At 38.0% G+C, this 16,109-nt stretch overlaps 1 protein-coding gene across 2 annotated transcripts in view; it reads left to right on the top strand.

The window, feature by feature from the left end:
* The window catches only part of Nolo (ADAMTS-like no long nerve cord), a 235,344-nt gene that overhangs the window by 85,940 nt on the left and 133,295 nt on the right, over positions 1-16,109 (top strand). For both annotated transcript variants that reach the window (XM_072005441.1, XM_072005440.1), the window contains exon 2: positions 2,012-2,026. In XM_072005441.1, the coding sequence (XP_071861542.1) occupies positions 2,012-2,026 (15 nt within the window). The remainder of the gene's footprint in view (positions 1-2,011; positions 2,027-16,109) is intronic.

Genomic DNA, 16,109 nt, shown 5'->3' with positions numbered 1-16,109 from the left:
TAGACTTTTATAAACATATTTATTTTCCCTGGTTGGCAAAAGAGAATTGGACGAGTCGTCGTGCGAAGACGGCGTCGCAACAAACGAATATTGCCAAATTATTTCCCTCGAGCGACGAATCGTCAGGGAAATACTAGCGAATTTTCGCTATATGTAAATGCTGGCGCGACCGAGAGAAGTCAGGGACGCGGGGAAAAAAGCCGATCGACGGGGAATAAGGTTCGATGAAAGATTACATTCCACGTGTGAAATTGCGGAGATGCCGCGATGACGCGTGACAGCGAGTTCTCGCGACATTCGTCGTGATCGTGGAGGGAATAGTTCGAGCAGCATTTACCGAAGTTCGTCGCTGTTTCAGATTGACAAACCGCGTGTTTCGAGTTTGCTTTCTACGCACGGTTTTATTCTGTTCACGATGAGATTTAAAGAAATACGGGAAGCGTGAAACGATACTTACGCAAGAAACTATCGGTAAATGTCGTTTCTTTCTCAGGTAGCCAATTGGAGGCGAGCCAGGTAATTTTATCCAGTTCCTTCATCTGCGTAATTATGTATATCAAATTACGTAAGACACGTTCTCCACGAGGTGTCGATCAGAAGAGCGTAGTAATCGAGATTTATATCTTCCTGGCTTTTCCTTTTGAACTGCTAAAAAGAATTCTTATGGTATTTTATCGATATAATTATATTATCGTGGAAGGCAGACATTTTTTTATGGGAATAAGCGAGAAAAAACTTGAAGTTGTTCAATTTTTTAATTACTTTAATTACTGGATGTATATGCTTGAGTTTCTTGGACAAGAAGCGTAGCACTGTTCTTAACAAGCTAGTCGTTCTATTTTGTTCTGAAGTACAACTGACGATAAAAAATTAAGTGTTTCTTAGAAAATAAGCCTCGTGAGTGTACAGAAATGGTATAGCTTTTTTTGAAACTCTTGATCACGTAAATTTTTCTTATTAATTATTTGCCACTATATGAAACGTTTAATTATCATCTATCGGTAGATCAAGAAACAATTCTTCAACAATTTAAAAACAATATTTCATCCAACGATATATTTCATTTGTAAGAAATTCTCAAATTGACACCGTTATTACGACACTGTTATTATGATACATTGGACATCTATTAAAGTTAGAAGAATTAAAGTATGAAACTTGCATCACGGAAATTAAAATGAACGACATATGGAACGATACATGCTACAAGAAATCATAGAAAGCCTGAAAAATTCCATTGGACCCAATTTATACAATTAATACATCTATACAATCTATACAATTATCTATTCACTCCTAGAGAACCCTGTAGCGAACCTATAAAAGTTTCGTGAAAAATGAATTTTAATCGCTCTGGTAGTTGAAATGAAATCATCGCAACCACAGAACTCTCCGCTGAAACCAAATAATCGAGAACAGGAATAGTAGGACCCGTGGTGGTTCGTCTTAACCGCGGCCCGGCAGTTTCCACGGTGAACAATATCGTAAATACCCCATTAAGTCGTCCTCCGCGCTCTCACAGAATCCATTTGTTTTATGTTCGTTGATGCTTTCGCGGCGGAGATTACAGCATCGTTTACCGATAACGGTGACTATTCGTTCGATTGGATCCGGATACGCGGATGGCTGTACGAAGAAGAAGAAGGAACGTCTGACGTGGCGGAAAGACATGGGTTAAAGTTTTAATGGCGGAAGATGCCAATGACCGAAAGAGAGCGTCGGTTTATGGGAAGGAAAAAGAGCTTTACAAGCTCTGCATAACCGAAACCGTGAGACCGAGCTCCCCTGAGCGCTCTTTATTCGTCAAGTGGCGTTTATCTGAGCACTTGCCGAGGCTACTTTCCTCCTGTTTACGGCGCGAGCATTTTTGTAGAAATTGTTATAGCGATGTGGAATGCACTTATAGATTACGAATGCACGTGTGCTTATGGTCGTGGTTGTGCGTAAACCTCGGACAACAAATTTCCAGCTGAAGTATTTTCAATAACATGCTGTGTACTTTGTGTTACAGGTGCTCTGTCTTCAGGTGAGTTTTCCATTCCGATTCTACTCTTCAAGAGTATGCGGTTATAACCGCTTACCATGACGTGAGTACAATTTTCTTCAACATTCGCTGTACTGCATCGATTTGATATTCTTTACCGGTAACGTATGTAATATAATAATGGCAGACAAAGGAAAATTACTAATTTATGCCCATATAAGAGCATTAGTAATCTTTCAATTAGAAATTTTTTACTTTGTTGGTAATAGTCGTTTCTTACAGGATTATATATTGTGTCAATTATATAAAATTAGACAAGCTTCGATCTAACAAACTCCAAAATCCATGTAATAACGCCCCGAAAGTTCTAAGAATAAAACAGCCCAATCCACGTCATATGGTCTAATAACCTTAAAAATACAATACGACACAATAGAAAGATCGTTTCGATGATCGTACTGATAATTGCGTGTCCGGTAATTTCCAGTATTTTCAGAAGATAATACGGTCGAATGTAAAAGGCGAGGTATCTTAATTATGAAACAACAGGCAAGAGAAATTCTCTGCGAACCAGAGCAGGTAAAATTCGTTTGACCCGCGACGGCATTAATTTCGCGGAAATATAAAGTCAGTCGTGCCGGTTGGTCTTTTTGTTTCATTTCCGGCGTCGTCTGGCCACGCACCACGTACGACGTCGCAGAGATAAGAAGTTGGTGAAATAATTCAAAGTTAATAGGAATGTAAACGCGACAACTTTCGGTTGTAAATATACGAGTTCGTGCCGGAAATCATCGGGAAATTATGAAGCAGAACGCCAGTTTTCTAGCGTTCTCCAGAAGCCAAAACGACGGAAGTTCGAGGGTTGTTTCGCGAGCTCGATGGTAATTGTCCTAATTCGAAAAACCACGAACAACGTTTGGACAGAGATCGGAATGGAGGAAGAGACTCGGTCAGACGAAAATGCTGACGCCAGGAGGCTTCATTTCGCCTGTTTGCCAAAGAGTGGTCTGAGTCGGAGAGAGTTGCGGAGATGCCTCGACCGAGAGCAGAGAATACAGGAACTCTAGATAATATCTAGGATCGCGAAGGGTTAGTTACTGTCCTCTTGCGATTGGGAAGGTTCCAATGGTTTCGAGTTATCTGGAACGACGGTGATCTTGATCTTAAGTGAATTTCCTAATCATTCGCAATCGCATTCGCCAGGGTTAATGGAAAAATCTCTAGCCAGTTTTCGATAACGAGTCGTTTTACCCATTAATATGTTGATCGCCGTACCTGTTACACGTGCTTGATAATTTCCTTGGGTACATAAGCCGTTCAGAAGTCGCATTGATCAACTCTGTTAATTGGAGAGTAGGGGCAAACGAAAATTAAATTTACCTTGGAATTTACTACTATTATACGCCACCTTCTTCTTGTTCTACTTGAAAGAATGAATGAATGGATGAATTAGCGACAGCGAAGAAAATTGTTTAATTAGGAAATGAAGGGTTGTTAGAAATTTGAGCGTTTCTCTAAAAATGCCCCCCCCTTTTTTTTTATCGCTTTCCTAAAATCTGTAGATTTGATTGTACGTGTTTAATTAATTTCTTTCAAAGCAAAACATGAAACATCATTGATTTATAATTGGAAAGATGCGTTCGAGGTCATTGAATTTCCCATTCCAAAATCAACAAGAAAAAATTTAAAACTTAGAATTCAGTCGTACAAAATGTTAAAACGTATGACCAATGGTTATTTGTATGCGTCACAAAATTATAATAAGATCCGTTTTTTGTCTTTGACAATAGACAACGGATCTTGTGTGCAGAATTCTCACTGAAGTTTCTACCGTTCCTCTTAAACGAGCAAAGGTGAAACCATTGAAAGTCTTTTACAATATATGGACATATGGAAATATGCCATAAAACTGCGAAAAATGTTGTAATAATTGTACCTTGTTCTGTATAAAAGTTAAAACATACGTTAAAATATATATATATTTTTGTATAACGTTAAGTTCTTTACTTTTTACAATTCTTCGTTACAACGTGTAAGGTTTTCTATGCATTTAAATTATAACATTATACACATATATCTTCTTTCAATATTTTCTATCAAGAGGAAATCCGACAAATGGAAAAAGGACGTGCAGAATTGATTTTTTATTATTACGCCATTTTTTATTCAAATTAAGATTTATATATATTTTATCGTCATTTCATTCTTCACTAACAATAAACTTTACGCAACATTGTATCGAAACGAATTCGATCGACATTATGGTTTTATTAACGAAATAAATCTTTGAAACTGAATATCTCGAAACGTAATTTTACCATAAACGTGCTTATTTCTTAAAATCTTTCAAACGTAAGTCTCGCGTAAATCCTAGTTATATATCTATTCTAATTTATAAAACTTTCCAAAATATTTGAAACATATAACAAGTACTCGATCGTAATCGACACAGATTGTAATCGACGGAAACGTGAATTCCAAAGATTCGCTCAACAATTTTTTCTCAATATTTCTTCGCTTGGATTTTATATATAACTTTATGTAATTTAAAGAAATTGAAATATTTCCAACATCTAAATGCGATAAATCATTGCCTGCCTTTTGATTGACCTGCTTGATACGACATAAAAATGAAACAAAAATATACCGTATAAATTTCGCCCCGCATTTTTATTTTGATCCCAGAGATGCTTCCGTCAACGAATTAAAGAACTTTAATTTCTCAAATTCTAACAGTCGGATAAATATGCGAAGCGAGCGTGCGACCTGCTATATCGCAGAAATGGTATTTCACCGCTTTTAGAAAACAGAATAGAAATCGAGGTAGAATTGCGGGATCGGTATTCCAAGTGTTAAAAATAGCTCGTTGCTGGCGCACGGTCCGCGATCACGAACGTGAATTTCAGCCCCTACCGCTTCGTCGAGAGAAAAGAAAACGATACTGGCAAGAGCGGTAGAGAAGGAACAAGAGAAAAAGAAAAGACAGAAAGGCTCGTCGATGGCGAGGGTTTGTGCGGTCAACGATGGATCGCCGTGAACGTCGAAGCCAACGAAGCATCAAAGCCCGAGAGAACGGGTCGGATTCTCTCGCACGCGTCCGGCAAAGAAAGGTGCATGGAGAATGCGACCGGCCTGTCTGTATTAGGATTCGAAAAGAGGGATTCCTCTAAAAGAAGAGAGTCCGCGATAAATCTGACCGAGAAGCGAAGCTCGATCGCTTCACGCATGACCGCCGCTTACGCCCGATCCTTCTCGCCCTTTCACTAGCCATTGGTCATTGCCACATTGTTTATTCTTGTTCCTCGTTTTCTCGGTCATTCGCGGTTAGGCGGAATGGATTTTGGCCAGACGATTCTCGTGATTTTCCTGACGCGTAAGTTCCGAGATATACACCCCGCTACGACTTGGTTTGCTGTGCAAAAACTGCGCAGGAGTATTTACATATTTTGCGACAGACTTTCTAAGCTTCTGTGATATATTATTCTGTTCGTTTGATAGTCTCGAGAAGATTGATATTTTATGAATGTAATGCATACGAAGGGCAATATAAACCACGCGAAAATAAGGAAATTTGAAAAAACAAAGAACCAAGTAAGTGGTTACGAGTATAAAGTGAGTTTGCCTGAGTATGGAATATCGATCTACGTAGTTTAGTGCTTGTGATTTTTTTGTAATCTATCTTTTTAATTTTTCCAATATTTTACGATTCTTTTTACAGTCGGGCATTTGCCTTTTATCATGCCTTTGTTTCTTAAGAGGTTATGTTTTATAAACTCGATGATTCAATAAAATCGGGAAACAATATAACTCACTTGAAATTAACGAAATTTTATGTGATCGTTTTCCCAGCATCGAATTGAAAAAACAGAAGCAAATAGGACATATTAAATTTGAGGATTCTTACTTAAACTCCTAAAAATAGGAAATGAAACAAATAATACATAAATAAGTAGTTACTTGATATTCTCTTCATCGATGCAATCGACCACATTGGTAATTCAACAACAATTTTTACGATTAAAAAATCGAGATGTTGAATTACCTGTGCGTCTTGTAACAGTCTCGAGATATACGACCGTCCTAATTAAAGTTAATAAAGATACATCGGTATGCTTTTTATTAATAGCTCGGTCCGTATAGATACGGCGTGGGTACAAAGGTTAAGATTATTAAGATATCAAATTACGTTCGTTGCACGGCAAAAATTACACCAGCAAAGGTCCTGTGTACCACTTAAGAGTAACGAAACTTATTCGACGTTTCCTTTATTAGCCATTCGCGTTGCAGCACCGTATCATTAGAGGTCTTACTCTTTAATATCGTTCCCGATACCTCTGCCGGTACCATTCTCCTTTCCCCCATTGTTTCTCAGACGCTCATATCCACAGCACGCGTTTCCACGAAACGACAGGGTCGAATGCAAATTCGGCAGTTTCCCTTCTCGAGGCTTGGCCCAAAAACAAGCGCCTTGGTGCCTGTTAATTTTTGCAAAAAGTCCTTCACCGCTTCGGGACACCTTTGGCCATTCTCTATCGATCGAAATTGCAGTAAGAAGTAAGAACATCTAGTCATCGATGTTTTCTTAGGATTTAAAAATCGTCAAGTCGTGATCCATTTTATTCTTACAGAGGTTACGGTATATTGAAGTTTGAGGATTTAATACATTAAATTAGTCTCTATCTATCGAAACAGTGAATTTTCTCGCTATTTAGATATTACGAAACTGTAAATTTTTATTCTTAAAAGCTTACGTAACCAGAGATCTTAACGTATAAAATTCGCTGATCCTTTGTCAATGGAAGAAGTAAATTGTTTTAACATTCAAATATAGCGAAGTTGTATTTCCTTGGCAGGGTATTATGACATTTAAATCGTAGTAATTAGTACACAAAATTCATCTATACTTTATCAGTCAAAATTGCGGTAAGAAATTATAAACGTGTAGTCGATGATTTCTAATAATTTAAAAGTCACGAGATTGTAAATTTAGTCTTCTTAAAGTCGTTGTAATAAATATTTATGATTAAAAAATTCGTCCGTTAGAATATTAGATTAAATTATGAATATTTAATTAAGCTTAAGAAGCTGGTGCCTCTTTTAGGACTTAAAAATTATAAACCTGATACGTTCTTGTTCCTAAAGTCCTTCAGATACTTATACATTAATACATAAAATTGATATAAATCTGCGCAGGCGATTTCTTTAAAAGCATGAAACGAACGAGGGGGTTGGTTTCTTGTCTAGTACGAATTTATCGCTCAGAGAAAATTCACGCAAATATTCAGGAGCAGTTGATCAAACACACGATAGCTTTTACATTCGAGGATTCTGCGAGTGTTCCAACTTGCTCGTTTACCCTAAATTCGACTTAATTTATTCCCTCGCACGCAACCGTCGCGCTAAATAAATTATCCTAGGGCGTACGAGTCGAACACCGGAAAACGTGCCTAACGCTACTTATTATTTATTAATTGAACGTCTCCAAAGTACAGCTGTCTCGTCCAAAAATTTATACTCATACGCCATAAATTTTATTCAAGCTCTTTTATTTCCTTTCGAAGATTCTTTCCGATTTATTTCTCTGCCGTTCGTATTTGTGGGGGAAAAAATTGGGAACGTAAATCGAAGCACACCTCTGTAAATACGATAAATCCTCGAAACCACGTGAAATCCTGGCAAGAACATAGCTGCCTAAAAACGAAAGAAAGAAATTCACTAACCACTAGGAAAACAACAGACGGAAATTTATTCCCCTTTACGTCCACACGGTAACTTTAATCTAATCAGCCGCGGTCTATTGGCGTCGATCAGGTGGATCCGATCGATATAAGCATCCTTCTAGCCATAACCAAGCACGGTCCACGATTTCAATCTAGTAGTCTGCTGTGATATCCGTTGAAAAAAGAGGCAAATCGAGCATAGCGTCGAAGAGATGAGGAAAATAGGAGAGGGAACGATATAAGTGGATGAAAAGAAGGCAAAGTCGATGGATCTGCTGGGAAGATAGCAAGGCAAAGGCTAAAGCACAAGGATATAGACGAAGGGCCAACAAGTAGAGAGAAATCGGACTGATATTCCGAAAAGATGACAGAAGACGAAGTTGAAGGAAGTGGCTGAGATTGGAGATTTGCAACGATGGATTCGATATGACGGAGATCAAAATTTTTACTGTTCTCTTTATTTACGATTCAGTTTCACCGGAGCTTTCTCCTTGATTCTCTTTGTTCCATTTTCCCTGCAGCGTAATCTTTCATTCTCTTTTGAAGAGTTCTTTACTAGAGTAGTAGCGAAATCGTCCTTTTCATCGAGTTTCATATGTCACATAACGTCGTAGAATGAACTTACGAACTACATAGAATTACTTTTAGAACTACACAGTTTGAAAAAAATTCGAAGAATACCTTGCACCAAGAATAGTTGAGACACTTGGTTTCTTAATTCGTCGATATGGAATCTTTTTCTTTTAACGATTAAAAGGCAAGTTTAAACATAGGAAAGCTCAAAATTCTGGAATAAATATATAAATATCTTCTTCTATCAAACATATCGAACCAACCTTTAACATTTTCAAGTCAACCGTTTCTAAATCCGACAAGACAATCACCATCCTAGAATTTGGAAAAAGCGACGTGAAAATTGCTGGAATTTGGGAAGAAACTATAACAGTCTTATTCCAAGAATTTTTCAATTTCGAAATTGATAATTCTTATAGATCTGGAACAATGGAACTAATCGTTCATTGAGAAACTAGATCGAATCATGTAAAATTATTTATTATCTTTCGTACCTTATTTCTTATCTTATTCTTTATATCTTTAAAATAATCATTAAACTAATCTTTTATTATATTTTCGATATAAAAGGACAGTTATACTGCCGTAAGTCGCAAGACTACGAATAATCGTATTTATATAAAAAAATAAGATTTACCAGTTTATCGACGGATCATTTTGATCTAATTTTCCTTCTCGCGTGTATTTCAAAAGACAGAAACTACCATAGAGTTAAAACTTTATTCGACCAAAACAAAACTTCATATGAACCGACCATCGCGAATAAGATCAGAAAACGAGGAGATCAGCCTTCGAAACCGCGAAATCCAGTGGTGGCGTGAGCCTTGAGAGATTGTTCCGAATCCATTCAGATTGGGTGGTCTGATCGTAAAGCGACGAGACAGAGGTCGAGAACTGATACACTTTTGCTTCACCCTTTTGCCACGATGTTCGTATTCCCCGGCGCGGGAAGAAGGTTGCGAGACAAGCTCCTAAAGATAACTAGATAACTCGTTTTCGGGGTGGCATTCAAACGTCCTCATTTCCAAAAGGTGAGCAGCACGCTTATTCGCCCCTCTTTCTCTCTTCCTATATCCGAACAGATCCAAACTTTTCTGCAAGACGAGAACCTGGATCGTACTAGAGTCCTTTCTACCTGTTCGTTCGAGTTCTCGTTTTCTCCAGTGCAGTTGGTCGAGGGAACGTGTACAAGGTTGCCCATTATCGTTTCTCACTTTAGTCGCAATTTTCCGTTTTATCGTTCCGGGGCGAACAGGCCATCGTGGATGGCGAACTTCCGTTGGAAAATGTCGCGCAGGAATGCCGGGTCCGAGTTGGCACCCCTTTTCCGGAAGTCGATCTCGTGGCACGTACCTATCTTGGAAAAGTAATGCTCGCGTGGAACATAGATGACCGGTCACTCGTTTCCCTCTTATATAGTGCAAGGGAACAGTTAGAACGTACGACAGTCCTATGTCAAGGTAAATTATGCTCGCGTCTAAAACATGTTATCGGCTTGTGCTATCTCTGTTTCTTATGTGGAAAATTAAAATCCTGTCTATTATTTCAATAAAACTTTCGTAATTACTCTTCTTTAATTTTCTGCAAGAAATTTCAACATTTCGTAAAATCAAAATAAATTTTCAATTAATTCGACCAGAAATTGTAACACAGATATACTTGTTCGTCGAAAGCTTTTACAAGTTTGGATAGAACTATTACAATCTAACTAAACTGTATCTAGATGTAGTTGTTTGCTAATATTCGACATGATAAAAACATCTTAGAAATTGTTCGATTCAAGAAGCTATGAATTTGTATTGTAATAATAATTAGATATAATATGAAACTATCGTTTTTTTTTTTTTTTTTTTTAGATTTAATTACATAACAAAAGGAAAATTAATTATTAATTAAAATTGCCTCTATTATATAAATTGAATATCATTTGATCATTTCCTAGTGTTTGATGCAGTATGGTAGATAACGCACGAATATTGTGCACAGAGACGGACTTTTCGATAATTATATTACAGTAGTAGAGATCGTGGGACAATCACAGTCTTATTCCCGTCGCTAATTACCAAAATGGCCTGCAGCAGAATCGAAGGGACAGATGGCGAAGGATAAATCAAGATCGCTATCTGTCTAATCAAGGCCAGTGCTTAGCCTGGTTTCCCTTTCGGGATTATTTGATAATCCATTACTGATTACGTTGTCCCACGAGAATACGCTACTAGATACGTTCCGTTGTCATTTATGGTGTTTCTGCTAGAACTTACGTATCACTTCTGGCGGCAAATAATCGTCTACCATTCTATATACGTGGAATACAGAATTACCATGAACATTGCGTATTTAAATTTTACTGCCAATTAAATTCGATTCGTGTAAAATTATTTCCTGCCAAAATCCAAATTATTTGATCGCTTCCTTTAGAACAACTTGCGGATGATTTTACACCAGTTTTATAATAATTATTTACAACATGTTTTAGGCGATGATTCATTGTGGGTGATTGAATTTTCGAGTGGTAAAGATGCGCGAATAGATCGTGTGTTTGAGATGACATTTACACGTGATTTTAAGAGCGGCTTGTCCGAGTTTTTCTCGTGCTACACTATCAAAAGATTAATACGCTTATCTGGTACTCTCGCAAACATAGCATAAATAAAATTCCTACGTTACTTGTAAAATTTTGGCAACAAAGAACATAATCAACGACGTTTCATCGCATTTTGAACGACTCTTTCACATAAAATACTACAACGTTAGACACGAGAAAACTCGTCAGCAGAGACATACGGGCATGCATTTCCGGTATTGTTGGATTTTCTCGCGCGATACTCGAAACGATAGGCGCGCGTTGATCGATTAGCATACGGAACGCGGGGACGCATAAAATTGAACGGACGGAAAATCCGGTCGATTACAGGTCGATGAAAATTGCATACTCTTTTTCCAGAGGCTTCGCCTGCCGTTATTTTCATTTCCATCGATTTGCACCTGGCACGTGTCACGATGCGGGGGCATTCGCGCAACTTTCGGATGTATAATCGCGAAGGACGCTCGAACGAGTCGTTCTCGGTTCGTCGGCACACGAACGTTTTCGATTACACTCGATCTCGTTTTTGTTCCCTGCCTGTCACGAGATCGCTCGTGTTTTATTTTCCACCCGTATGCTATGTCTATAGCGTATACCGTATACTACACACACACACACACAAAATATATATATATATATATATGTATATGTACGTATCGATGTTGACGTTGAGTCGACTGGTTTTAAAAAAAAGTGCAACCATCCTTTTAAAAATCTCCACGCTGTACGCGCCAATAGCGAAACAAAAAACTAAAAAATAAAAAAACATTGAACAGCTAAACCGAAAATTCGATTACCGATCGTTTGAATCTCGCTTCGACTCGGTGCCGGCTAAGATAATAACGTTTAATCTTGTGCGACGAGTTATCGATAATACAGTTGAGTTAAAAACGAGATTGATTATATGTATCTTCCAAAAATTGCATCATTTTAATTCTACGACAGAATACATGTATAATTAATATCTAATTTATCGGAAACTGAACGGTTAATCTTGATAGAATCGATCAATTTGTCTTTTGTATAACTTAATTATTTGTGGGTGGTTGGTGTATACTGCTGTATCGAATGAGATCGGTCGCAAGTTTAAATGTATGACGAATGATAAATGACAATAATATTCAACAATGTTTAACAGAACCCTCGTTTCTGGATGCCTAGTACTTACTTACACTTACACCTTAAATTTCCTTTAGGGGAACTACAACAGCATTTCTACGGTATCTTCCGTCTCACGTTCTCCATTCGACGTATCGACCTCGAAAACCTAAAGTCTGATACAAACGAACGCGATGTCTGCGAATTTCAAGATTTTTTCCGTGGTGGATTTGTTTCGTCAGGATTGAATATTGCTTTTGCAGAAAAATGGTCTATATTAAATAAATTATCAGTTTCATTATTGCACATTGCACTTTTAAAACTAATTTAATCGTATTATAATACGTACCTCATACCTACGTACAGTGGCTATAAAAAGTATTTGCGTATACCTTTGTCTCCTAATGAAGCGCTGTTCTACGAAATTCTACGTTTCATTTTCCTAGTGTGAAATTTCTGTAACCGTATGAAAATATGTATAACTGAATTATATAAAATTTAACTTGCACCTAATTAATTTTATGTAAATGTTATAATAGATACAGTGCTATGCAAATATTTCTTGTGGCCGCTATTGTAGCTACGATACTCGTAAAAAATAATTAATTGTGTAATTAAAACACGTCTTGTTAAAAACAAACAGATATCCAATTGCTTTTGGGCGATCATGCGTTTAAATTAAATCCCATAAAATCGAAACTCATCCTCCTTACGCCTTACGCGGCAGCCATGCATGATTGAATTTTTGTAAAAATCTTGATCTCCTAGTTTCGGTGTTGGTAACGTCAACGGTAATCGACGCTTGCCCATCGCGCGATTCTTCTAAAATCCGATAGTGATATTCCGGCGCACGTACAACGCACTCCATCAAGCCGCGTTGTCAGCTCAGCTTAGCCTCGAAAGGAATCCCTTGGCCTTTGTCGAGGCTAAAAAGGGCCGCGAATCGCAGCCAGGAAATCGAACCCGTGCGAATTGAATCGCGAGAAGGGGTAAGGGCGAATCGAGCGAATCGAGAAGCAGCTTTTCATGCTTCCTCCGAACTAGACGTCTGTCGACAGGCCGTCCCGTAGAGGAAATTCGAGTAGCGTACGGCCTTCCGCTGCTGCAGGTGCAACAATATGCCCGTATACGCGTATACGCGTATAGACGCGAATAGAGACGCCAGCTAGGGAATGAAACTGAGACGGAAGAAACTAAACTTCACTCGTGTCTTCTCCGCCATAAACGTTTTTATTCGGAGATTCAATTTGGAAATTAATTTCGAGACTTTTTTTCGTACGCGAAAGCCGAGTTTTGATAGGATCGTGTAGCAGAAATCCAACTATATATCGTTGAACATTTTCTGCGCTTCGAATAATAATAGAAAGTGTGAATTTCTTAATAGTTTAAAACTATCATCGAGTTGGAAAAACTGGATGCTGGCTCGTCTAGCAAGATTTCCCTGACGTCTTTCTTGAATGTTTCTTCGCTAGTACCTCTCTCGCTTTCTCTTGTTCCCCGTGTCGATCCTAGTCTAGGGATCGAGTTCGACGTTCAAAGGTCTCCACGGCGGCTGGCAATGTTTTAAGACGAACTCGACGTAATCGAGCGGCTCGGAGGTAGGAGGCGAGACGACGACGTCGCGCTTTCGCTCGATTGCTCGAAAATCGACGCTCCCTTCTATGCCACCGTGAACTCCGATGAAGTTTCCGCCGACGGGGTAATCGATCGACGCCAATTTTCCCGACGATTCGATATTCCGTTCGGTCGGAGGAACGCCATGTCGTGCCGCACCGCGAGCATTTCGTTGATTAAAGACGGAAACGCAATGGCACACAGGGACTACGATATCGAATCTTCGTATCGAGGCTTCGCGTCCCGTCTATTTGTTCTTTATTCAAACAATCGCTAAGTTTACACCTCGCAAATTGTCGGTATTCTACGACAAACGATCGAACCTCTCACGATCGAATTATTAAAGATCGTCGAAATGAAATATTTGCAAATGTTTTAGACGAAATGTTACAACTATATTAGTTATATAGCATATATTATATTATAGCATATATTAGCACAAGTATATTAAATTTCGTATCATTTAATAATAGTTTTATATGGCTACAAAACTTTACGTTATATAACATTACACAAAATATTATTAATATTTTCTCTTAGTAAATAATTATTTTATCTTTCGAATAATCATCTTTGCTATATTTCTTTAATATCTCGTTAAATATACGTTGTAAACAACGTACGTAGAAATGTATATTGTACAAGGCATAACGATTTCTTGTTAACAAACAAATAATCGAGCCTACGAACTTTATGGAAACGAAGAACAAGTCTCGGTTAAAAATACTATCGATGCAGCATGAACAACAAAAGCGACTATTTAAGAACGTTAATGTTAACGACCTGGGAGATCTACGTGCACAGAAAAGGAGAAAAAAGGGTCAAACGACGGAAAGGAAGAGTAAAGAGCAATGGAAAGGGGTTTGTAGTGAAAGAAAAAATCGGGTCAGCCGAGAGCTTTTTACGAGAGAACGATCTATCGCGGGGACACACGTTTCCATCGTGCACAACAAATGTCATAGCAACGATGCTCGGCGGTTTTTACGAGGAGCCGGCCATTGTTTCGCTGGATTTACACGAAATCGATAAAAATATGGAACATCTAGCATTCGAGTCGAGTAGAACCGCACCAGCAATCGGCAGCATTGCCGTCCTATTCTATTCCTATTCTTGGATGATGCACGCGGTCCCACGATTATTCTCTCTTGTCTATAGGCTTATCAATGTTGGTCCGCCTGCACATAGGCGTCATGATTATTCGCTATGCGTGTAACGAGAGCCGACGCTACTATACTCGTTCACTGTTTCGCTCTCAAACATCTGCCCCACGAATATCGATTGTCTGGTCGATTAGTTTGCTTCTGATTAATCTAATTAGTTAGTTAGTCTAATCGAGAATATAATCTCGTATTGAATTTCATTAACGGTTATTACGATTTTCTCCATTTTCTCCATTCTTTTGCTCACCTTTAGCCACTAGTTAATTTCATAATCAGTTAACTACTGGCGATAATATAGGAATGTGATTGATCAATGATCATCTGCTTTTATTTAAAATTTCGTACACGGTGAAACGATACGGTGAAATTGTAGAGAAATGGTGATTGTGTACAATTACCGAGGGATTTTATTTTAATAAAATTCATAAACGAAAGTACGTTGTAACTTTTTAAAAAGTACAATTATCTACTACTTTGAAATTTTTTATGTAGAATAATTCAATAAAAATATAAGAGTTACCGAGCATCAAAGTCTTAAAACCAAAAGGATTAAAATAACGAAATAGGGATCAATAAAAATATCCAAAGTGACTCTCGCTCTCATTATTTATAAAATATCTGTATATAATTATAAATATCAGGAGAGAGACAACAAGTACTTAAGATTTATACGCTTCCTGCTTTTTTCGAACATCTATGAAACTCGTGACAAAATTTCTATATACACCTATCTGTAGGACTATAAAAGTTAAAAAAACGAAGAATAAAATTCATAAATACAATTGATATTCTAGAACATGTCCAATTAATTAATCACCTATTTGCGAATTTTCGGTAAAGATTATTTAAACGCAGCATGAAAATCGAATTTTTCAACAGACGATAATTGATTAACAAATCATGTGTAAATAATCAACTGTTACACGCGTATAATCCACTCAAATGGTTGTTCCACTTCATGCTTGCGAAGATTAATCTCTTCGACGGCGACGTGTTAATTAGCATACGAAGTAAATTCACGGGCGGTCGAATAACTCACGGCACGTGATAATTAATCGTTCGGTGCGTGGACGAATTGCTGGCTTGGTCGCGACAAGGGTGTTCCGTGGCCGGTTAATTCTCGTTTAACGCAATAATTTGTCCTGCAATTTTCTTCGGCTCTCGCTGCTATACCTTCCAGAAACGCGACCGGCGTAACACCGGCAGCCAAGTAACGATCACCATAGAAAATAACGACTGGCCTAGATCAAACGAGAATCACGGAACACGACTGATGTATTACCGCATAGTTTTACGTGCTGCCTATTTAGTTTCGCAAAAAATATGCATTTGGAAAAGGATACTTTCTTTATTCGCTGTAGTATTCTATGGTTAGT

Source organism: Bombus fervidus, chromosome 6 (genome assembly GCF_041682495.2).
Source record: "Bombus fervidus isolate BK054 chromosome 6, iyBomFerv1, whole genome shotgun sequence".
Lineage (NCBI taxonomy): Eukaryota > Metazoa > Arthropoda > Insecta > Hymenoptera > Apidae > Bombus > Bombus fervidus.
Note: the sequence above shows the minus strand (reverse complement) of the source record. Positions and strands in the feature narration are given on the sequence as shown.